The sequence below is a fragment of the Phoca vitulina genome, unplaced genomic scaffold, assembly GCF_004348235.1.
Source record: "Phoca vitulina isolate PV1807 unplaced genomic scaffold, GSC_HSeal_1.0 scaffold8, whole genome shotgun sequence".
NCBI lineage: Eukaryota > Metazoa > Chordata > Mammalia > Carnivora > Phocidae > Phoca > Phoca vitulina.
In genome coordinates, this window is record NW_022589711.1 from 46,461,875 (window position 1) to 46,486,128 (window position 24,254).

Below are 24,254 nucleotides of genomic sequence, written 5' to 3' on the forward strand. Positions count from 1 at the left end.
AACATCACTAACCATCAGGGAAATGCAAATCAAAACCACAGTGAGATACTACCTCACACCTATCAGACTGACTAGTATCAAAAAGACAAGAAATAACAAGTGTTGGTGATTATGTGAAGAAAAGTGAACCCTACCTACAGTGGTAGGAATATAAATTGGTGCAGCCACTGTGAAAAATAGTATGGCGTTTCCTCAAAAAACAAAACAAAACAAAACAAAACAAAACCTAAAAGTAGAAATATATGATCCAGTCATTCCACTTCTGGGTATCTATCTGAAGAAATGACAACACTAATTTAAAAACTAATTTAAAAAGATCCATGCACCCCTATGTTTACTGCAGCATTATTTACAATAGCCAAGTTATGGAAGCAACCCAAGGGCCCAGTGATAGATGAACGGAGAAAGAAGACATGGCGTGCATGCGTACACACACACACATACAATATTACGCAGCCATAAGAAAGAATGAGCTCTTGCCATTTATGACAACATCGATGGACCTAGAGGGTATTGTGCAAAGTGAAATAAGTCAGACAAAGACAGACAAGTACCACATGATTTCACTTACATGTGAGCTCTAGGATAAGAAGTCAGTCACACGTTTTCCAGAAGGTGCCGTGTGGAGGAAAGAGCATCAAAACAGAGAAGGGGTCCCTGAGCTGGGGTCTCCCTTGCCAACCCTCTCACCCTGGGGGTGACTGACCTCAATTTCATCCTTTGTAAAACGCAGAACTGCCTTCCCTGAACACCCTGTGGGCCTACTGTGAGGGCCAAGTGAGGAGGAGAGGCTGCTTTTAGTCTCAGGGGTTTGCTGTTCTAAGCAGGTTAAGACCAACAAAGCTTTAATTGGTGAGCCTTCTAGGGTTTTTCTGGAGTAAAACTAAGATGGTAAATGGTAACCAGTTGCTCTGATAAGTAGGTCAGGCTTTTTGGTATGTTACCTATTTACACATTGACATGCATTATTCTGACAAGGAGTCGGTAGCATTTGCCAGAACGCTGAAAGGGTCCACGACACAAAAAGGTTAAGTATCCTCCTACCCTAGAAGGTTGGGGCTTATGGTTACTTACAGTTTAGATCTTGCCTTTATGCAACAAGAACTGGAGGCCCTTAAGATGAAGGAATGATACAGCAGGACATGGTCAGAAGGATCTAAAAGCATGTGTGGAGAGGGGGAACGGCGTGAGGGCTGAGCAGGGGGCGGTGGAGGGGACAGTTCAGGGGAGAGATCAAGATCTCAGTAAGAATTAAAGGTAAGTTATATTTTGTTGCATTTAGTTCCCAGCTTCCTGACAATCAAGATACCAAACAGGCCCGACCCTGCAGGTCCCATCATATGACAAAAGGAAGCATTAGAACTTCCTGGCATTGAACTCTTAAGAGAAAGAAACCGGATACGAAGAGTACGTATACGAGTACGTATACCTATACGTATACGTATAGATATCGTATACGTACTTAAATTTGGAACTCTGTCCAAGAGTTCCTCCCAAAGCTGCGAGCTCAGCTGGAGGGGTGCTGGTAGCTGAGAAGGAGGGTTCTTTTTTTTTTTTTTTTAAAGATTTTATTTATTTATTTGAGAGAGAGAGAGAATGAGAGAGAGCACATGAGAGAGGTTAGGGTCAGAGGGAGAAGCAGACTCCCCGCCGAGCAGGGAGCCCGATGTGGGACTCGATCCAGGGACTCCAGGATCATGACCTGAGCCGAAGGCAGTAGCTTAACTAACTGAGCCACCCAGGCGCCCGGGTTCTTTTTTTTTTTTGACAGAGACACAGCGAGGGAGGGAACACAAGCAGGGGGAGTGGGAGAGGGAGAAGCAGGCGTCCCGCTGAGCAGGGAGCCCGACGCGGGGCTTGATCCCAGGACCCTGGGATCATGACCTGCGCCGAAGGCAGACGTTTAACGACTGAGCCACCCAGGCGCCCCTAGAAGGAGGGTTCTACAAACAGGGCTCTCTCCAACCTCAAGCTATGATCCCAATTAAACAAAGTTAAAAAACACATCTTTTCCCCCACAAAGAGGTGGCTGTTACTTTAGTTTGACTAAGAACTAGTCAACCAAGTGGAATGAGGGTCCCTGGTCCTTTTAAAGAGAGCGATAGTCACATCCTAATTTGGTTAAAATTATATATATATGCATAGAAAAAACAGAAGTCACACACAAAAAGCTGGAGTAGTTACCCTGCTTGCTATGATTATAAAAGATTCTCTCTTTATGATATCTTTATTTTCCACTTTTCCCATATATTACTTTTGCAATTTGAAAAAGTTGTTCAAAATCAGTTAATCAAAACAAGTACCATTTGGAAACCGGTGTATTAAATCACTATAGATGAATTACAAGGCAAATAGCCCCACCCCTCCCTCTTTCCAACAAGTGCATCCCTGACCATCCTTCCAGATACAAGGAAAGGCTTTTCCAGAGACTGCCAGGTGCCCCTTGCTAGTCCCTCTGCCATCGTTAGAACTCGCATCGCGTGCTTCCAAAGCGGCAGGAAGGGCAGTGTCAGTCTGCCCACGGTTTGAGAGCCCCTGCTCCATTATTTGTGTCCATGGAGGAGTGCTGGTGGTGATGGGGCGGTGGTGAAAGGAGTAAGAGAATCACACGTTGGGGCAGAATCTCAGGGGGCGGGTCTCCCAACTGCTAGTCCCAGGAGCCCCCAGCAGAGGGCAGCAGGGCACTGTGAGCAGTTGGCGCGGGGCGGGAGGGTGGGGGGGTCACAGATGAAATCTCCTAACTTCTGTCAGGTGTACGCCAGGAGCAGAGAGTCCTTTAGAGTCTGTGGCTCAGGAACTGCGTGCCCTTACAGAGCTGCCTGATACAAAACAAGCCTTTGAACAAGTTAACGATTTGTCTCCAGGTAAACCCACAATTAAACAGAAGAGAAACCCAGTTTCTTCCCAAACTGTGTTTTTCTTAATTTAGTCTCAAAGCCACTATTTTATTTATCTCTTTTATATATTTACTTACATTTGCTTTATTACAATATAGGTTTTAAGGCAGCTTCACCAAGTCACGAGGTCTGTTTCACCCTAATTACACAGAACAAAGAAAACTCAGAATCCGTTCGTATTTGCCCCAGGTAAGAGGCCTTGTTTACCGACAGGCACTTGTCTCCCTCCGTGTTTGCCAAAATGAAGGCAGGGAAATCGGTCCAAGGCTGAGGACAGATAAATTTGGAATGAAAGCCTAACAGCCTTGACGTGATGCCAAGAGCAGAAAAACTGATTAGTGAAAGAGATTTTCCAAGAGCGAGCAGGTACGGGGAAGGCCATTAGCTAATGTCCTGACCCCGGACAGGTGACTGCCCGTCTCACCCTTTCCTCTCACGTGGACAGGGGACAGGATCAGAGAATTTGTCGGGTCCCTTCCATCTCAGACAGGGGAACCTAAGGGCACTTCAGGGACCTACCTGCAGGAAAACACACTGAAATGGGTTTTGTGCTCTGGGCCTGGTTGGGAGATGGGAGTTGATTGGGGAAGGCACTAGAAGGGAACTATTCTCCATGTGGAAAGAGACTGTGGGTGGAAGTCACATCTGGACCTTTCTTCATGTGCACAATCCATTTCCAGCCTTGGAACAGGGCAGGCAGGCCGGTAGCCTGGTTTTCACAGTTTCTAGCATGAAGCTCTTTCTTTACACCAAAACTGGGAGGGTCCAAAGGCACAGGCTTAGCTCTCCCTCGAGCATCCCAACGGAGCCCTGTTTGAAGAGCCCTGGTCTGGAATAGTGGATTGGCTTGTGCTGGGTCCCCTGAGGAAGGACACAGCCTTTTCAACCCCCACTAGGGCACCACTTAAGACTACTTCGGATAGGAATACGCGTGTCACAGAGAATGTCAGGCAAACACAAAATCTTTTGGTTTAGTCTTTACTTTCAATCCCAAACTTTTCCCCTTTCGTTACAAAAGTACTAAACGAACACGGACAGAATTGGAAAACTGACATTTGCAACTATGCGCCTTCAGCAGGCATCTCAACAATCCCACCACCGACACACCCCTGTGCAAGGATAGATATCAGGCAGACAGTTCGCAGTAATCAGAACTATACCATAAATGCACGATCTTTTTATTTCATATAAAAATGATCAACACGACAGAAGCCAGAGCGTGTGTTGGTTTTGCACACTCTGATGCTCCCAAGAGCCTTCTCCTCTGGCCAGGCTGGAGGCTCAGCCCTCCTGGAAGGGAGAGGCGGCCTAGGCCCCCAGCCGTGCCCAGAGACGTCGAGCTGGATGTGGTGCGGAAAGCTGAGAGCGCCAAGGTCCCGGGCCTTTTCCTGGGCTTGGAGGGGTGGCTGTCTGGCGTGGATATGGCCGGGCAGCCAGGTGACACACTGGCCGCCTTCCGGTGCAGGGAGTGGGCTCCTGGCCCAGGCTCACGGGAAGCTGTCTGTGCTTGTCCCTCTAGGGGGCCGTGATCCAGCTGAGCGGCTGTCCAAGGCATATCAGTCTGACTTCTCGTCAGCCCCCTCTGGTCCTCCAAGGAAAAGGAGCTGTCAGTCCACTGTGCCATTGTAGGATTTGTTGAACTTGTTGAAGGTGAAATCCACGGTGTGTGTGGAGATGGGCTTTCTGTACAGAGGGTTGGAAGCCTACAGAACACAAAAGGCAAGAGAACGTGTGTGTCCGTTCACTTGAACACACATACTCAGGGTTCGAGGCCCTTCCTCGGTCCGTCAGCCCGGAAGGCAGCCGCCTGAGCACGCAGCCGGTGTCATGCCTGGGAAAGACCCTCCCAGTCACGGAGCTTCTACTCTTTATCTCTGAAACGAGGGGCTGGACCAGACGATCTCTGAAGTCCCTTCCAACTTTAACAGAAACTAACTGGGGATTCAGGGGTGCTCACTGTGCTCAGTCCTTTGGGCAAGTGCAGTTTGCCAGGGGAGACAAGACTCTCACAAATAGATGCTGTAATGGATGCTAACAACTTGAGGTCCTTTACCGAGTCTGCAGTCTCTCTAGGACTGTCCAGATTCTTCCTGCCGAGGCTGCGCCACGCGCCTCTGCCCTATGAGGGTCCTGAGCTGGGCCTGCTGTGGGGCTCTGCATGGGGCCCCCCGTGCTCCTGGGCCGTGCGTTCTCCCCACCCAGAATTGGCCACACACACCGCCTCTCAGGTTTTGTTTCCTTGATTTGAATGCCAAAGATGTTAGCGGGCCTTAAAGCTTGTGGGACCTCAACCAGACCTCTAAGCTTGACTTTTTCTCTACTTCTAGCATCCCCTTGGCTTACCATCTCATAGCGGGCCCTGGACCGCTCGCTCTGGAACTTTGCGAACTCTCTCCGGTCATGGATGGTGACAAGCAGCTTCCAAATGGCCAGGAGCGCAATCCCAATCAGGAGGATACTGCCCACCACGGCCAGGAGGATGGTTGTGGCATCCGGGGCAGTTCCACACTCTGGAGGAGACCAGGAGGCAGGGTGAGCGGAACCACCAGGAGAGCATGGCCGTGCACACCGCCCCATCCCCACCCCCACCTCAGGTCTATCTGGAGCGACACGTGTGCCTCTCTAAAAATGCCTTCCCTCTCTTCTCTTAGGTCCCACAGTGCTTCTGGGTGACCTGGGGGGGCGGAGGGGGGGCGGAAGTTTTCTCCAATGCACATAAAGGGGAAGAGTCCAAGAGGGATGGCTCCTGTTCCAAACCACAGCAAGTCTACCTGTGGCAACACGTAGACGAGAGCCCTGGCGGCCGCCCCCCTCACTCCCACACGCCGTGTGCATTGTGTGCTCAGCAGCCTCTCCCCTTGTGTGAGTGCCCAGGCCCCAGCCTGGGCCAGTCTCCATTCTCCAGACTGGACCTGCCTCGGCCTTCATGTAAATGGTTTCAGGAGCAGACCGGGCAGGGAGGAGGTTTCAGGAAGCCCACGAGGGCTGGGCTGGGGGCCAGCCAACATCTGTAAGCCCGTAGTGTGGCCCTTTGCAGCACATGTGCTTATTTTCAAAGAACCGCAAAGACAGCACCTGGAAACAAAGCCTCATTCTTGCAGGCCTGCCTCCTGGGCTGGTACCACAGCACTTCCTCTGCTGCTGGCCCCGAGAAGGCACATTATGTGGTCTGGCTCAATTTGGAAAAACAGTTTGCAATGCTGTAAATTGAAGGGAGCAACCCTTTTTCTCCTCACCCCTGCCCCCCTTCCAGAGAAGAAGAAAAAGGGTCATGCTGGAAACCCTGAACACTCCAAAGCAAAAGGCCATTGGGCCCTGGGTCCAAAGCAGGAGGCAGAATTAGGGATATCCGCACGAAGGCTTGACCTCCGCAGGGGCCCAGGAGCTGAGCGCGGCCGTGTAACCCAGAGCTGCACCGGCCCTTCCCGGCGGGGGCAGTGCGGCGGCCGCTCCCCGAGGCAAGCGCTGACCCGCCCGGCCGCCCTCTGCGGAAGCTGCAGCTGCTCACCGCCGTCAGCGACGCAGGTGAAGTGTGTGCTGTGGCCTCTCGTCCCCCCGAGCTCCGGCTGCTCCGAGACGAGACCCTCTGGCTCCCAAGCCTCCAGGCCGTGACCTCCAGAGCCCCACCCATAGCGGGTCCTCAGGCGTACGCCCACCTTTCTGCCAAACTCCAGGAGCTGGGCAGGGGCGGCCTTAGACCCTCCTCACTCTGCGGCTTGGAAAGGCAGTGAGGACACAGGGCCCCAAGCCCAGAGCAGGGGAAGGTGTCAGAAGCCGAGCTCCCCGGGGCAACAGACAGAGCTGGCCCCGACCCACCTGGCTCCCTGAGGACCGTCAGGTTGGACTTCCCGCTGGGGAGCTCTGCGTAGGTGAACATCATGACACAGTCCTTGGCGGTTTTGTAGAAACAAAGCACAGCCTCTTGGTCATCTTTCACTGGAAGAAAACCAAGCAGAAATGTCTGCTCCGAGCAACCCAGTGCGCTGATGGGACAGCAGGGAGCCGAGCACCTCAGTTAAGAAAGGGGGTGCAGAGAGGCATAAGGGGGAGGCTGGGCCCTTACAAGTGAGCTTGGGTTTCTCACATCAAGGATGCAGCCCCAGCGACATGAATCCCCTGAGGTGCGAGCAATCCCTGGGGAATGCAAGAGAGAAGCTCTTCACACCTCCCAAGTGTTGGCTGGGAGTGATGGGAAGCGGAAGGAGGCCCCGGCATTATGCTTGGGGCTGAGGCTGGTACGTGGAATTGCCCTGGACGTCAAAGGGACACAGAAAGGAAAGAGCCATCCCGATGCCCTGGGGGGCCCGGGCAAGAGCTCACGGTCGAGTCCACTTGGCTGAGAGCCCACCGCGGTGGCCAAGCGTCAGCCGCCATGTGCTAGGATGTAAAACCACAACGACCAAGGGTGACGAGGACGTTCGGACAAGGGTGCCGAGGGCCAGCGCCGGAGGCCAGGGCGGGGCGTGGCCACCACCTGCCGCAGCCCCGCTCCTCCGCAGCCAGCAGCCCCCGCCTGGCCCCACGCTGCTGTTCCACCAGCCCCTGTCCAGGCATCACCTGCACTCCAAGGCTTCTTTGGGAAAGGGTTAGACTGATTTCTAGCAGGGAAAGGGAGTAAGGAAGGGGAAGGAGACATTCGGCAGCAATGGCCAGTTGGTCCCGAGCAACTGCGGCGGGCTGAGGTTACGGCGTGAAATGCCTTTCAGCTCTCGCCTTTGCAACCCTACTGCTCAAAGGAGTCTTTACCTGGAACCAGGCCAATTAGTGTGGTCATCAAATGTGAAGGCCTGGACTGTCTCTCTCAGCCCCCACCCGTAAGCCTGGTCTGGGTGAGTGTAAGTGTATGTGTGCCTGAAAAAAGCCAGGAGAGGGAAAAGGATAAACAGTGAATCTGAGCAGACACCTTCTCATGAAGGATTTTACGAGAAGCAGCTACACATGACGGCTGAAACTGCTCCAGGGCAGGTGCGTCAGTTGGGGGCCCCAGGAAGGCAGCATCTTGTCCCTTTTGTGTGTTGCCTAGGTGGGGGCCACTGCCCCAGGTCAGCGGGCAGACCTACTGTGAGCCAGGCCTCACGTAGCAAGCAGAAGCAGCGGCAGGAAAATGGTGTGAGCCTAGACTCCGTGGGCTTCCCGCTGGGCCCCCTGGTCTAGCACAAGCCCCAGCATACAGTAGGTGCTCAATGAGCAAGGGCTGGCTGAGTGCATGACTCAACGTACTCAGGAGCCAGGATGTGGCCACAGTGGTCAGTCAAAACCAGGGGGGCAGGAGCAAGGAAGGCTACAGAGGAGGCAAGTCAGGGCCAAGACGGGAGGCTGGGGCCAAGAGCCCGCCGCAGCCGAGGTCAAGGTCGAGGGCAAGGCTACCAGCAAGGGAGCCTCAGAGGCAGAACCCCTTTTGTGGTACATAGTCTTGTCCCCTTGCCCCATCGTTTTAGATACAATGCGGTTGTTTTAGTATGTTTACAATGTTGTGTAACTATTCTCACCATCTAATTCCAGAACATTTCTATCACCCCCAAAAGAAACCCTTCCTGTTAGCAGTCAGTCTCAATCCCCTGGCAACCACCAATCTACTTTCTGTCTCTGTGTTTTTGCCTGTTTTGGACATTTCATGTAAATGGAATCATACGATGTATGTCCTTTTCTGTCTGGCTTCTCACACATAGCATAATACTTGGAAGATTTGTCCCTTTTGTAGCACGTATCAGGACACCATGTCTTGTACCACATTTTAGTTTTCCATCATTTCATGGACATTTGGGTTGTTTCGAATTTTTTACTATTATGAATAATGCTGCTATGAACATTCACGCATAAGTTTTGGTTAACGTGTTTTCAGTTCTCTTGTGTATATACTCAGGAGTGATATTACTGAACTATGTGGTAACTCTGTTTAATCTGGGGGAGCTGCCAGACCATCCCCCAAAGTCGTGCACCATTGTGCATTGCTGCCAGAACGTGTGAGGGTTCCAACACAGGGCCACTTTGATTTGGTGTAATTACAGTGCTCCAGACCAGTTCCAAAGCCAGCCATGTGCACACAGGCTAAGGTACGTGATGCATCTCTTACCCTTAGAAACTCCTCAGCCGGGACAGCAATGGCTGTGCTGGAAAAGGGACGGAGGCAGCCCAGAGACAGTGGAGAGCAGAGGTCTGTGCACCTCCGTCTGAGCCTCCTTGTGGGCTCCCACCCAGAAAGGGACTCGTAGCCATTTGTCCAGAGGCAAAGGCACAGGGATGGATGGATGGAGTCAAACTGGAGTGGTTCGAATGAGAAGAAGCCTCAGATGCAAGCTGCTGCACCAGAGAACAGAACAAAGTGCGGGTGAGAGCTGCAGGGACAGATGTCTGCAGCGGGGACAAGAGCCAGGGCGGCACGCGAGCCCAGGCGCGATCCGGGCCAAACGAGAGCTCGGCCCCTTCTGCTGCCTTGCGGCATCGTGAGAGCTGCACCAGGCCGAGGCCAAACGTGGCAGAGACCCAGCAGTCGTTCATCAAACATGGTTTCCCTGCCTCCTGGGCACAGAGCTTGACTACATTTCCCAGTGACCCTTGCAGCTCAATGAGGCCAGACAGCTGAGTTCTGGCCAGTGAAACGCAGGTGGAACTCAGAGGCACCACTTCCAGGCCTGGCCCACAGAAGCGTCTCACGCGATCCCTCACTCTGTCTTCCCCCACGTGCTGATGAGTGGAGAGGATTCTAAGGACCCTGAGGAGAGTGCAACCTTCATATAGAGAGGGTCTACATTCCGGAACGACCTCACGGAAGGTCCTGCCAACCAGGAATGTCTTCAGTGGTCTTGCAGTGAATGACTTACATTCTGTTAAGTCACTGAGGTCTGGGGTTTGTTTGTTACAGCAGCTAACATGACTTGTCCTAATATACCCGCATTCAGACAGCCTGAGAGATGTGGCTAAGAAGGGGCCGGACTCGGGGCGCCTGGGTGGCTCAGTCGTTAAGTGTCTGCCTTTGGCTCAGGTCATGATCCCAGGGTCCTGGGATCGAGCCCCGCATCGGGCTCCCTGCTCCGCAGGAAGCCTGCTTCTCTCTCTCCCACTCCCCCTGCTTGTGTTCCCTCTCTTGCTGTGTCTCTCTCTGTCAAATAAATAAAATCTTTAAAAAAAAAAAAAGAAGGGGCCGGACTCCAGGGATGGCACAGAGAGTTATGAACAAGGTTGTACATGCAGAGGGCCTGGAACTTATGCCGTAGCACAGGCACCCCAAGTCCTCTTGGGGAGCCCCCCGTAGTGCCCAGGACCCTGACGCTGTGGTTTCTAACACAAGGCTAGAACTGCCCTGCTCCCCGCCAGGCAGCCCTGCCGATGAATCGTCCCCCTGGGGAGGAAGCCTTGAGGTGTCTGCCAAGATACAGAAGGGGCTGGCTGCCAGGGCCGCTGGGGCACACTCACCGATGGTGTCCACCCACGTGACCACCTCATCCTTGCACAGGCTGTGGCAGGTCTGGTTCTCCACCGGGCCCCCCGAGTGAAGCAGCAAGCACTCAACGCAGTCTCTTTGGAGAAGAGGGGATAAATGCGGGTGTTAGAGGTTGTGCGGGAGCTCCCCCCCAGCAGCTGAGCTCCCAGGGGCGCGTGGCCCGCCCTCCCGCCAGGCCTGGGCCCCTGAAGGCTCTAACTTCGTCCTGTCATCACATTTTCAGCCTCAGTCAGTGTTTCTGCTGGCCTCTGACTGCTGTTATACGGGAAGCCGGAGGGTCCTCGGAGGAATGTATGTGAGTTTAAAGGCATGTCTGGTCTCCATATCAAGTTGCAGGTTGGAGACCTTTCAATTTCAGACACCAGGAGCCAAACCCGTCTGCACTCTGTTGCATCCGATGCCGGAGAGGAGTCTGCCCCAAGCAGGAACTTCAGAGTGATTAAGAAATGGTGTTTTGGGCCTTGCGGAGGGGTCCTCACACCCCCTCGGCCAGTGCCTGATGCCCCCATGTTACCCCAATTCCCTGGATGCCACTGGGAGATTCCTGCCAGGGCAGGGCCCTCAACTCTCCTACATATTAGACTCTCCAGGGGCCTTTCCAGAAAACACTGCTTCTAGGGCTTGACTACCCCCATGAGATCCACATCTCCGGGGCACAGCCTGGGCTCTGGGTTTGGCTTCACAGTGAGCACAGTAAACCACTGTCCAGGAGACCCTCAGGCACTAGCCCCTTCTCCCTCCCAGAGGAGCCTGCCTGTGAGTTGGGCTACCCCCCGTGACTTGGTCTGCACTAGACTCTGGTAGAGGATATAGGGTGATAGCCTCCTCCCAGGAAACCTACATTTCAACGGGTGCCTTCTGGAGAAATCGGGTTAGGGGCCAAAGAGAGACACTTTGAGCCCCGCTCCTCCCACCTCAGGTGCACAGTTTAAGTCAGATATTGTCATTGTGTGAAAATGCTTAACAAAGATGCTCAATTAAGGATCAGTACTTATACTTTCCAGAGTCAAACCCAGCTCCAGATATTCCCCATCTATCTTCGGTTTACATCAGGGAGAAGATGACTCCTGAGGAGGTGGGGCCAGAGTAGCGAAGCTTTGACGAAGGGTCTGTAAAGCTTGCTGTGGTGGAGAAGGGCCCCGACCCCCCTGGGGGATGGTGGAATGGGGGGAGCACAAACAGAACCCCAGGGAGGAGTGGGTTGGGGCAAAACAAACAGCTGTCGGTGAATTCTCAGGGACTTAGTGGGGAACCCATGGTTCCCGGTGGCCTGCAGGGGAGGTGAGCACCCCAGAAACAGGGGCTTCCTCAGGAGCCTGAGTGAGGGCCCAAGAGCCTAGTGTGCAGAGCGCAGGCGGTGACCCCACAGAGCCACAGCGACCTGGGGGACATGCTGCCTTGCTCACCCCACAGGCCCGTGGGGACCAACGAGGCTGTGTGTCTGGAAAGCTCTCTGGCAAAAATATAGAGGGATGTACGACCACAATGCACGGCCTTCATTATCATCATCCATTTTTTTAATTCCTTGAGACTGAGGCCGGTTACTACATTTCCAGGAGAGAAACTGTGGAGGGAGCACGGGAAGGGAGTCAGAGAGTACTTCACGAGGACCCCCTTTGTGTATGGGGAGGCGATGGGGCCTGGGAGAAGTGGTGGCAGAGGGTCCAGCACCCAGGCGCCCAGCCTCTCAGGAAGCCCCTCCCAAGTCCTCACTCCCCCTTCTGAACGCTAAGGAAGAAAGCGGGTAAGACTTAAGAATTTAGCTACCCCAGAACTGGCCATAAAATCCCACTTTCCTGGGAAGGACTTCATGGAAACAGTGTGGAGTTACAAACAAGTTGGTAATGTTTGCCCTTCCCCTGAGGCTGGAGTCCCAGAGGGCAGGCCACTGAGACTGGGCTGGGGGCCAGGAAGGGGCGGTTTAGCTCAGGCCCTTCCTCGGGCCTCCTGGATGAACACACTGCAAGTGGCCCCCCAGCCGACCTTCCGTCTCAGGGAGGGTTCCCCGAGCCTTCCAGCTGCAACCCCGCTTGTCATTAAACCACATTAAACCACAGGACCATGTCCAGGAAACATTCCCTAATTATCCATGTGGACATATCAGTCTAACTTGTATGCTCCACGCACTGGGTTGAAACTTGTGATATACTGTAGTCATGTGTTAAAATAAGTCTGGCCTTTTAAACAAACAAGTTGCTGAGAGAGACTTTACTCAGAGAGCCTGTTAATTGAAATCAGCTGAGGCTGAGTGTGACCTCACCCGAGGTGAAGGGTATGTTTGGTTAGTGCTAGAAAGTAGAGATTGGCTGTTCTGAAACTCCAGGAAAAAAAAAAAGACATAAGGCATTCAAAACCTGGTGGTTCTTGGCAAAACAGTGTAGAAAAACAGCCTGCTATCAGTCACTATCAAAGGGAATTTGTTTAAAACAACAATTGCAACTGGGCAGAGAAAGAGACAGAGGGTCATTGTGGCCCAGAGATAAAGAAAAAGGAAGAGTGGTTTCCTTATGGCATCTCCTTGCTCTCCTTGTTTCTTTGGTATTGCTTAATGGATAAGAAGTGCTATGTTTTCTAGGTCTTAAATATTTACAGCTAGGGTTGTGCCATTTTGACTAAAGCAAAGGTTGTTGGGTCTTTTAACTGACCTATGCCAAACCTACACTGCCTTGTGGCTCCAGAGGAAAGAAAACGGGCTTCATCTACTTTTATTGATACCATGTGTGTTGTCCTCGTTTGCCCCCTCCCCCCTTCACCTCATGTGCCCCAAGGACAAGGAGCAGACACCTTCAGGCAGCCGGGGGAGGGCCCTTGCCGCCGCCATCAAATGTGGATAATGCTGTGACTCCATGCTCAGATGGCCACAGCTATTTGGGCTCCAGATCCAGGATCCTACCCTCCTTCCCTGGGATGTTTCTATTTGGATTTCTGTTATTTCTCCACTCTTAGCAGGTCTAAAGTGGATCTGTTTTTCTTCTCCCTTACTCTCCCCTGCTCTTCTCCAATTACACAAAATAAAATCTGGCCCTGTCTATCTTGTCTCTCGATCTACAGCCAGCTTTCAATTACCCACGCCTGGATTATTTGAGGCAAACGTCCAAGCAGGGGTTCTGCCACCCAGAACATTTCTGAGCAAGGACTGACCAGCAGCCACGGTGGGCTCACAGAGCACGAACTCCTTCCATTATCAGCCTGAGCCAGACATTTAGAGGGGAAATCTGCCAAAAGAAAATTGCACAGTTGCATTCCCCAGCCAGAGAGACGTCTGTATTATTATTTGTTTCTGATTATCTGTGCCCGTTTCCCTCACTCAGGCCCCTTAGCGTGGATGATGCTGACACAGCAGTTTCTCTAGCAAAAGTCCAGAGAAACGGTCACTCTTGCCTTCCTGCTGGCACAGCTCCTTGAAGCCCTTTAATTCCCGCGCACGCGCACTCTGGCAGAGGGCGAAGGGCAGGGCCGCCGGGAGGCCAGCCTGGGGAACGTGACCCTGTGGCTGAGGCAGCGGAGGCCCGGTGCCCGCCGTCCGGCATCTGCGTTCAGCCGCAGCACACAGCCAATGCTCCGTGAGCTCTCTAAGTGGAGCAGAAAATTCACAAGCCTCTGTGGTTTGTGTCTGGCAGGCCTTATCTAGGTCGGATGCCCTCCCATCCAATCAACCTTCTGATTCTGGGTTGTTCAAAGCCGCGTGTGCCCTGCGGGCGTCCTGTAAACCGTTATTTGGGAAACGTTAATGTTGGGGAGGAGCTCCAACTCATTGGAAAAAACAGATGCATGCTAAATCCCCTTTTGAAAAACTCAATAGCACTCGAAAGGCTCTGAAAAGCCACTATTTTGGTACCAAAACCAGTTTAATTTAACTCCGTAATCTGGTAACTTCTAAATTTGGGAACAGAATAGCAGTCTTGTTTTTTTGGTTCTGTTTTTATTTTTTTACAAAATCCCCATGGAACCAGCGTTTCAAAAACACTATTTTAATATGTCGTGTAGTTAACACGGAGTTACGGTTAGCAAGAGTCTCGCTCCCCAGCAAGACCAGGCAGCGGAGGACGCGGGCGCTGGGAGAAAGAGGCCGGCCAGCCCCAGGGCCCGATGGGCCAGAACACAGGCCTGGTCCGGGTGAGAAGCGGGAGTGAGGGCGCCGTTACCTCTTGGTGCTGCAAGCGTCCGGGCAGGTCGGGCACCTCTCACACGTCTCTCCAAAGGCTCCCGGCTCCGTGCACCGGCACTGCCCACACACGCAGTGCCCACGGTCGCTGCAGATCTGGCCGTCTTTGGCCAGGCATGTGCTGAGGTCTGTAGAGCAGTTACAGTTGTCCCCAGTGTAACCTGCGTGGCACTTGCATTCTCCACAGTGGCACTCGCCATGGCCTAAAGGGACACGCGTAGCACATGAGCGCCTGCCTGCACAAACACATAACCCACCCCCCAGGCCCTGCCATGGGCCAGGCACTGGGGAGCCCACAGGACAGGACACAGACGGTGCCCTCCGGCGCTGTGTGGGCAGACAGGGCCTGGCCCACAGGCCTGTGCGGCCCAGCTAGATCTGCAGCAGTGCTCCACGTTGGTTCAGAATTTGCCCAAGGGACACCACAGGACCAGGACCCCAGAGAGCTTCTTCCTGTCTCAGTTGTCATGTGAAGAATGGCCACCAAATACGTCCACATCCTAATCCCCAGAACCTGTGATTGTCACCTCCTATGGCAAAAGAGACTGCAGATGTGACTCCGTGTAGGACTCTGGGATGAAAGCGTCTCCTGGACTCTCCAGGTGGCTCCGATGCCATCACCAGGGTCCACAGAAGACAAAGACAAAGGGAGATCTGACCACAGCAGCCAGTGGTAATGGGACAACAGAAGCAAGATGCTAGCTGCTGCCTTTGAAGATGGAGGAAGAGGCCAGAGAGCCAAGGAATGCGAGGAATGCAGCTCGAGAAGCTGGAGAAGGCAAGGAAATGGATCCTCCCCAGAGCCCGGGAGGGAGTATGGCCCTGCCAACACCATGACCTTAGCCCTGTGGAAGCTATTTCAGACTCCGACCTCCAGAATTCAAGAGACTAAATCTGTTGTTGTTGTTGTTGAAATCTGTGTTGTTAAAGGCCCCTCGCTCCGTGGTAATTTGTTACAGCCACAGTGTGCAGTGCTGCTAAATTCTCGCTCTGGCCCCAGACCTGGAGCCCAGAGCGGGAGGATGCGGGAGCCGGGGCTGAGGGTGGCGCACGCTAACTGAACAGCACTCGCTACACATCCACCAGGCTTCACGGCACGAACGGGAGCGGTTCCGACGACCGTGCCACGCGCAGGGACCTTTAGCACCCTCGCTCCACAGCTGATGTAGCCGAGACACAGAGATGACGTCCTGCGGAAGGCCATGAGGCAGCGGCCGTGGGGCCAGGACTCCCACCAGGGAGTCTGACCTCCAGCACCCACTGCCTCTCGGGAGGAAAGAGAGCAGAGCAGGCCCGAGCCGAGAGGACAACCAGCTGAGGGGCGCCCTGCTCTCCTTTCCAGGAGGGACCCTTTCCCCAGCCTGCAAGGGGGGGAGGGGCTGTGCCTCCCCTGAGGTTCTGCAGGAGCCAAGGGCAGAGGCTCACTCCGCTCAGAGGACAAGCGTGTTTGAGTGTGAGCGAGTGAACGTGTGGCTCGGTGAAAAGCACGGAGCGCGCCAACTTTCAAGGGGACCAAGGGCCTGACCGCAGATTCTCGATCCTCTGCACTAACAGAGGCAGAAAGCAGTGCTATACGTGACACTTCACTTTACACAATCTCCCTTATGCTATTATTGCAGCATGTTTTCCTTCCTGATGCTGTTCTGCTAAGGCTAAGATTAAAAGGAGCACTAATTTGCATGACTGAGCCCCCACTTACATACCAGCAGGAGACTGGAGCGGCAGGCGATGGGTATCACACAGGTGGAGGCCTTGCATTACTCCCACACCTGAACCAGTTATCCCAGTAGTTGGATCCCAGCACCTTCTGTGAGACCACCAATGAGTGTGACCCACAATTTAGGTCAGGGCCTAATTCTAAAGAGCTTCTTCACCTGCCACTTGCTTCCCACCCCTTCTGCTCTGTCAGCTCCGTAGAGCCTAGAATCTGCAGGTGAGTCTCCCAACCCTCCCGCGCCAGACAGCCTCTGCTTGCACCGGGGCTCAGAGCCACAGCCGATCCTGAGCACTGCCATTTCCCAGGCAGTGCCGAGGCACACGGCAGCCCTCTGGGACAGGTGAGAAAAGCCAGGCCCAGGTCAGCAGGAGGCTGTGAGTGCAGCTGAACCCCTAGAAGCTGGCATGTGGAGGTGAGGCCCAGGGGGGTTACACCAGGCGGGGGCGGGGGGCCGGAGGGGGCTGGCTGCGGGGTGCACAGCTCATGCATGGGGAGGCTGCACACCTCTCCTGTCACCCAGTTGATGAACAGCACGGGTTCCGAGCCTTGGCAGGCAGGAAACCACCCCCCACGGGAAGTCTTCCCGAATGAAATGGATCCAATCTGCACAACCCCTTCACTCTCCAGCCTCAGGGGTCACCCTGGTCAAGGGCCTGTTTTCAATTAAAAATGGGTCACTCTTGGGGGTAATTCCCCCCCCCCCACAATTTTATTACGAAAATTTCCAAACCTGCAGCCGAGTTGAGAGGATTGTACGGTGAAGGTCCATATACTTGCCACCTACATTCCACCGTTAACACGTCACCTGCACGTTACCTGCTGCTTTACCACATATCCACCCCTCCCTCTGTCTACCCATCAGTACAGTTTCCAAAATGCATTTCAAAGTGAGCTGCAGAGATGAGCGTGCTTCTGGGCTAAGTTTCTAATATAGCTCTGGCACTCTCCAGCAGCTTATACATCACACCTTCCCATAAAGCAAACACACAAAGAGTGAAAGGCACAGTCAGTGCTGTATTTACAAGCAGCAAAATGGTACCCAGGCCTGAGGGGCTGCTTTGCTTCAGAAAGTAAGGGCTGTTTCCCTCCCTGCTCCAATGGTGTGCGGCAGCAATACAACATTAGCCAAACACAACCTGACATCGTCTTCCAAAGGGCCAACATTTTAGAGAAGAGGTCGGCTACTATCCTGTTGAAGAGCTGGGTTTCAGGTGAAGCGTGTGTGTGCGCTGAAGGGGGAACTTGCTCCCCACAGCGACTAGGCACGGAAGTGATAGGATCTGCTTGCTGAGAAGGTCGGCAACGGTGCCTGCTGCGCTGTACTCTCCACCAGACCAGCCATAAGCCTGGCTGCATTGGGCACGTCTGATACCATGCAGGCCCAGCCAGAGGTCAGTGATTTTAGGGCTAGGGTCAGACCTAGGGCTCAAGCAGGGCGAGTTAGGGGTCAAGGGCAAGAGAGGGACAGGACTCACCACCAGAGACATGAGCCCCTCCCGAAAGCCTCCCACAACACCTGAGTAGCAAGGACATGACAAGAAACGGTGTGCAAGACTGCTATAAAGTGGACAAAGCACAAATAGCCCCAGCCCCCTCCAGTGTGATGAGCAAGCACCTGGGGAGCTACTGAGGGGCTGTGGGACAACAGAAACTCCTTATCTATGTGGCTCCTGGTCTCAAATGTTTGACAACTCCAAAGCCAAGTCCCAACAAGCCAAACTAGGGAAGCAGCTGCCGGCTCCTGGCCTGGTGTCATGGCTGAAATCTCGTGAATGCTTGCCGTCAGTAGCTCACTGGCTCCCCTGATCACCCCAATTCAGTTTGTGAAGCAGTTCTTCGATTCTTGAAGACAGCTCGAAGCAGCCAGAGCAAAGATGTGGCACGTACTGCTATGTCCTCCTTCCCACCTGTGGCAGACCACTCCGTCTGACCAACACAGTACTCCAGGCAGGTTCCACCACCGTGGGGAGCCAGCACACAACATACAACCACTGGCCATCATGGTTTAAAGCTTCCAAGTCTCCTTTAAAAAGTGTGACCCATATAGGTCTTCAAAAACTAGGTCCACCTGGTTACACTTTATCCTAATCCAAATGTCTTAGATCCTGCAGTTGGGCCTCAACCCACCTTTCCCTCAACCTGCATGCATGGAGATTCCCCACATCATCTGGTCAGCCCTTAGACTCTCCTAATGCCCTAGGAGGAAAGGAACGCGTTATTAAAATAACAAGGGTCATCTGGCCCCATCCCAAGGATCGATAACCTACCGATCACCAGTAAAACTAAATGGGGGACTGGGGACTTGATCTTGGCTAACAACACCCGGAGGGCCTAAGCAAGAACTCTTCAGCAAAACACAGCTCATTTATAATGCTAACCCCCAACGCCTTGGCAGAGTGAGCTGAATTTAATGATGCCTGTTTAATACTGTGCAGACATAAAAATATTTCCACTGCACATAGGTAGGGATATTGAAGGGCATGTGAAAGCACTTTGTAAGCTGTGGCTCGCTCCACGTGCGAGTTATTATTAGTACTACCTTTGTTACAATGATTGATAGCTAAATGGACAGGAAGTTGTAAATGTGTCTATTCATACAGAATTTCAGCTCTACAGAATTCAACAGCTTTCCATCAGCACAACGGTGCTTGTGTGGGCTGTGGGCCAAGACGTGGCCCCTTCCCTCCCTTTATAAAATAGAATCCCGACTACTTAGAGGAAGGGGCACCCTTGAAGCAGGCTGTGGAGGAGCTGCTAGAGAGGAGAGAGGAGCACCAGTGGCCTGGAAGCCAAAAGGGACATGAGGGGAAGGCCCGGCAAGGGCAAGAAGAGATCAAGAAGGGCAAATCCTAGGTGGCTGCCGGGTTTTGGCACAGTCTGGAGGGCTGAGGGCAGAATCCAGCCAGTAGAGAGGCGACTGCAAGCAGGCAGCTCCACACGTGATCTGGTTGTGTAGGGTAAGGAAGAGATGGGGAGGAAGGCAGACAGGATATTCTGAAGATGGGATCTATTTGTGCACTCTTCTAACTGAAGACAAAGATTCAGAAGAGAGAAGGTTTTGGGGGAAACAGAGGGATCGAGGGAATGGTAAGCTCTTAAGAGAAGAGGTCACAGCAGAGAAAGATGCAGGGAGAAAGGGAGGCGAGCTGAGTGGGGAGGGCTGTGGCCAGAGCGGGATGCTCAAGCTTCCAGCTGTGTTGAGAGAGGCTGAGGGGCTGCATGGAGCCAAGTTCAAGTCTGTCCTCCACCATTCACTACGTCACCTTGGCCAAGTCCCTAAACCCATCTGAAGATCCATTTCCTCATCTGTCAATGAGGACAATGCCTTCCTCATGGAAATGTTGCCAAGAAATATGGTGCTATTGCAGGTAATGCCCTAACTCAGTATCTGGCACATAGGGGTGCCCAGGAAATGGGCTAGAATTGCTGTGAACTGCCACTGGATCTGAGCAAGCAAGGCACATGGACATCAAAGCGTTGGACAACGTCACAGGGAGATCAGGGATGGTGGGGCTTGGGGAGAGGGGCAAGCGCGAGGCAGTACCCAGGGTCTTTGGGGAATGTAGGAATGGTCAGGATATCAGTAAGTGACAGGGAAGGGGAAAAGTTGAGGCTGGTATAATTGGGATGGCACAACTTCAAAGGAGGGGAGGGAGTTGGAGGTGGAAAGCAAATATCTAAAGGGGACCCTGAGGGGCTGGGAGAGTGCCGACCAGGAGGGGCCAGCTCCTCAGTCCCTGCCAACTGTTCTCAAAGCCCACCAGTCTCAGGAAAGAGGGGGGAGTAGGGATTTCTGCAGAGGCTCAGGATGAAGAGGAGCCTGTTTCCCATGGAACATGGGTGGTGGAGAATGGGGACACAAGGAAACATTGGGAAAATGGGGCAGGGGAGTGTGGTGAACACGTGGCTTCCAGAATCAGAACACCTGAGCTGGCCTCCTGAATCTGGCATTTACCAGCAGTTGCTGATGTTTAACCCCTCCGTATCTTGGTTTCTTCATTTTAAAGCGGGGCTCATAAAAATGCCTCCCTCACTGGGTTGTTGTATGCGTTAAATCGCTTACCCTATATAAAGCCTTCAGTCAGTGTTTGGCACATAGTAAGTGCTCACTAAACGCCAGCTAGCTTCCTCATCATCGATGCTATGATGGGAGTACAGGAGGAGGGGAAGCTCAGAGTAGATCTCAGAGGATAGCGGCGGAAGTACTCTCTGGGAGGTTGGGTCCAAAACCACCCAGGGTTAAAAGCTCCCCTGAGGTTACCTATCCACGTCCAACCCAAAGCGAGAACACCCTGGACCTGGTGCAGCTGCTCTGCAGCCTCCAGAGCCTTGGTGGGGGGCCCGATCATAAAGGGGCCTGAGGCCCTGCTGAGGGAGCTCCCGGAGGTATGTCTGAGGCAGCACGGAAGTGGCCCAGGAGGGAAGCCACCGCTCCCCCTCACCCCCAAGCTGGACTTGGACTCCCATCTGCAGAGGACCCAGGCGGCCATGGGGTGACCTCAGAGGAGATGCCTGAGGGCTGGGGGGCCTGAGAAAGGAGGGAGCCAGCCTGAGACGGGCAGAACCAAGAAGTAATTCTCTTCTCCCCATTCTCACCCAGCACAGGAGCAAGGGGTCACAACCAGGCAGACAGCAGACGTCAGACCCTCAGGGCACAAACTGTCTCTCTCCACAGCTGGTCCCAAAATAGTTTCCATCCGGCTCTGGAACACACTGTGGCTTCCCTCTGCAGCAGCTCCAGTCCCCTCCGGGAGTCCATTCTGGCTCTCAGAAGGCTGGGGAGGGGAGGGAGGACTAAGCCCAGTTCCCTTTCTCTTTCTCCTGATCCTGCCTCCCTCCCTCCCTCCCTCCCTCTCACCAGTGTCCCCCCCAACACACAGGCAGACTGCTCGCTCACTTCCTCTCTCTTTCCTTGCTTCCTCTCCTCACAGACCCAGTAGCCCCTCTCTCAGAGCTGTTTGCCCCCCAGTCTCCCGTCCTCTCAGAAGAGGCAGCCTGTAAACAGGAAGTGGGGAGAGGAAAGAAAAAGGGGTGTGTTCTGAAAATTTTCTGCGCATTTGGGTGGTTTCTGTCACCAAAGTCGGGTCTTAAAATCTCCAAGAATTGGCTTAAAAAGAGCAGGAAACCAACTGCGAGCTTTATGTGCTTCCAGTCACCCGTGTCTGTGAGGCACAGGGCCCTGAGAGCTGCCAAGCCGGGGCGCCACGGCAACGAGGAGTAGAGCCCACCGTCCTGCCTCCCGTAACCTCGGGGGGGTGTCCGGGGTCCCCGCTCTGCGACTGTAGACACACAGCAGAGAGGGCCCTCGTTGTAACAGACATCCTGGCACAAGCACAAATCGTGGAGAACCAATGCCAGACGTGGGCTGACCTCTCTGTGGCCAAACACATAGACAGACTTCCAAAGGGCACGGCCTCTCTGGCCAGGTCTTTTTCGAACAGGAAGGGGAAATCCCTCCTAGGAAGTACGCTTCCTGTTCCCTGTTGACAAGCAGGTTAGTGTTACATAACAGGCCCTCTCACGTCCCTGCTCTGCCCGTGCTGCCGGCTAGTCTCAGGGTGTCTCGGAGTCTGGTCCCAAGGGAATGTGCCCCTCCCACTACTTTAACTTTCCCTTCCGTACACTGACTTTGGTTCCAGAAAAAGTAAAGAATAGAGAGTTTTGAAACGCACAGGGCATGTTCTCCGTTCCCTCCAAAAAGGACCTTAGCCTGGCTGGCGCACCTCAGCAACAACTGAATAAACCTCCAGGGGCAAGGGAGATGTCACTTTCGACAAGTGTACGCTTCGCGCCACGGGCTTTCTGAGTCCGTCAACACGGCACTCTCCTGCCAAGGGCAGTCACCGACTGGAGAACGTGCCCTGGAAGGGCTGCTCCCCACCAAGACAGCACGGCGCCTCCTCCCTCCTCACCAAGCCTGGAGCTCAGCTCTCTCCGTCCGTCTCCTCTAACCAGCTCGGTCCTATCCTTGTCACTCTACTTGAAATGCCTTGGAACTGCTCGGTTTGGGGACGTCTTTTCTCATCGATGCTGCCGTGCGTGCAGTCTCAGCTACCTACCTGCTGTCTCTGGGCGATGGTCCAGTTTCCTCATCAATGAAAGAGGGATCGCACCTTGTCTACGGTATGGGATTAGGGAGATTCTTTGTAATGTGCAATACAGAATGTGTGGTTTACTGCCTTCAAGAGATTTTTCATTTCACTGAGACATCAAGCCATGTTTAAAATCTCCTAACCTAGAGAAACTTCATGGAATATTCACAAGAGGCCAGGCATTATTTGAAGCACGTTACATGGATTATCTCATTAGCCCTCGCAATAACCCTGTGCCACGGTACGGTACCACCCTAATTTTCAGAGATGGGAAATGAGGCAGAGAGAGGCCACATGAGGCCAAGTAACTTATCGAAAGCTACACGGCAAGTAGGTGTGAGGGCAGGGATCTAACCCACATTTGTTTGACTCTGGAGCCCACATTCCTAACCACTACATATGCTGCTTCTGTAGCATAATCCAGTCATGAGTAAGTGAGAAAAGTTAAAACAGTACACAGAATAAATGTTCAAGGGGCCCAGGATGTGCTATAGTTAAAAATGTGCAACAGACCCATCCACAGGACTGGCTCTTTTATTTTTATTTTTTTTTAAGATTTATTTATGTATTTTAGAAAGAGAGAGAAAGCACACGCAGGAGGTGCAGAGGGAGAGGGAGAGAGAATCTTGAGCAGACTGCGCTGAGGACGGAGCCTGGCACGGGGCCCGATCTCGTGACCCTGAGATCATGACCTGAGCTGAAACCAAGAGTCGGACTTTCAACAGACTGTGCCGCCCGGGCGCCCCAAGAATGGCTATTTTAATCACTGATCATTAAATCACTTGGCCTCTTGTGTAAAGTAAAGGCAGTAGACTAGGCAGGCTCTACAGTTTCTCCACCACCGTCATAATACTGCTTAAGGTCAGAGCAGGGAGAAATCCGAGAGGTTGTCATAGGCTCCAGGTTCAGCAATAGGTTCTGGAATAGTAGAAGAGAGAAGGCATTTTGGGTGTAAAAAACCAAAGTTGCATGAGTTCATTTGTGAAGATGAATACAGGGAGCAGCCAGGAAGGGAAATATCTGAAAAGGAGAAATATACTAGAATGGGAAGCAAGGGTGGAGAAATAGATACAGGCCTATTGAATGTGTGTATATACGGATGGATGGACAAATAGATAGGAGGGAGGGGAGGGTGTCTGAGGATGGAGGACGGAGGAGGATGGAGGAAGGAGGCCTGAGTGTTAGACTAAGGAGTTTAAGTTTATCCTTTAGCCCCCAGATGTCCCGACAATAAACTCCTATGGCTTGAGGTAAGCAGAGAACCTCGCCTGGAGGCAGCCTCCACCTGGCTGCCTTCTCAAGATGCATCCGCCCCTCCCCCCAAGTCAGGTTCCATGTGGCCGCCACAGCGTTTTTCTAAAATGCAAACTGTGATGACACTCTTGCGTAGAGCCCTTCCCTGGCTCCTCATCACCTACAGCACAGCTTCTGCATTTCTATTTTGTGGTCCAACATCTAGGCTACCCCTTGAGTCACCCTAGCTTCTGGCCATTGCAAAACACGTAAGAGGTGCTGAACACTGGCATGTTTTGGTTTTGCAGCAATCACCTTGCAGACAGACCACGGGGGTGGTCAAGGAGATGGAAAGAAGATGAATTACGAAGAAATATAAGCAGTCAGTGGACAACTTGGCAGCAGATGGAATGTGGGAGGTAGGAGAAGGTAGGCAGCAGAGGATTCCTGGGTTTCTGGCTTACACAAACCAATCAAAGGGGAGATAAGGAGAATCAGAAGAGAACCATGTGCCGGTTCTCTTCAGAACCAGCCAGATGAGGGCTGAAAAAGTCTATGAGCTGTAGTAGCACAAGGCCATTAGCGATCTGGGAAGACTGAGGTGAGGGCTGACTGGGCAGGGACAAATGTTTTCAGAAATATAGCTGTGAATATGGAGGAAAGAAGGGCAAGTGAGGAGTGGGAGGTTGAAGGTTTCTCTTTCTCTCTT

At 53.0% G+C, this 24,254-nt stretch overlaps 1 protein-coding gene across 1 annotated transcript in view; it reads right to left on the reverse strand.

The window, feature by feature from the left end:
• Positions 1 to 4,056: 4,056 nt before the first annotated feature.
• The window catches only part of ITGB5 (integrin subunit beta 5), a 112,776-nt gene continuing 92,578 nt past the window's right edge, over positions 4,057 to 24,254 (reverse strand). The window contains exons 11-15 of the mRNA XM_032406742.1: positions 14,484 to 14,706; positions 10,311 to 10,414; positions 6,714 to 6,833; positions 5,241 to 5,407; positions 4,057 to 4,600 (exon numbers count right to left, since the gene is read on the reverse strand). Coding sequence (XP_032262633.1) covers positions 4,505 to 4,600; positions 5,241 to 5,407; positions 6,714 to 6,833; positions 10,311 to 10,414; positions 14,484 to 14,706 — 710 coding nt within the window. The 3' untranslated portion in view covers positions 4,057 to 4,504. The remainder of the gene's footprint in view (positions 4,601 to 5,240; positions 5,408 to 6,713; positions 6,834 to 10,310; positions 10,415 to 14,483; positions 14,707 to 24,254) is intronic.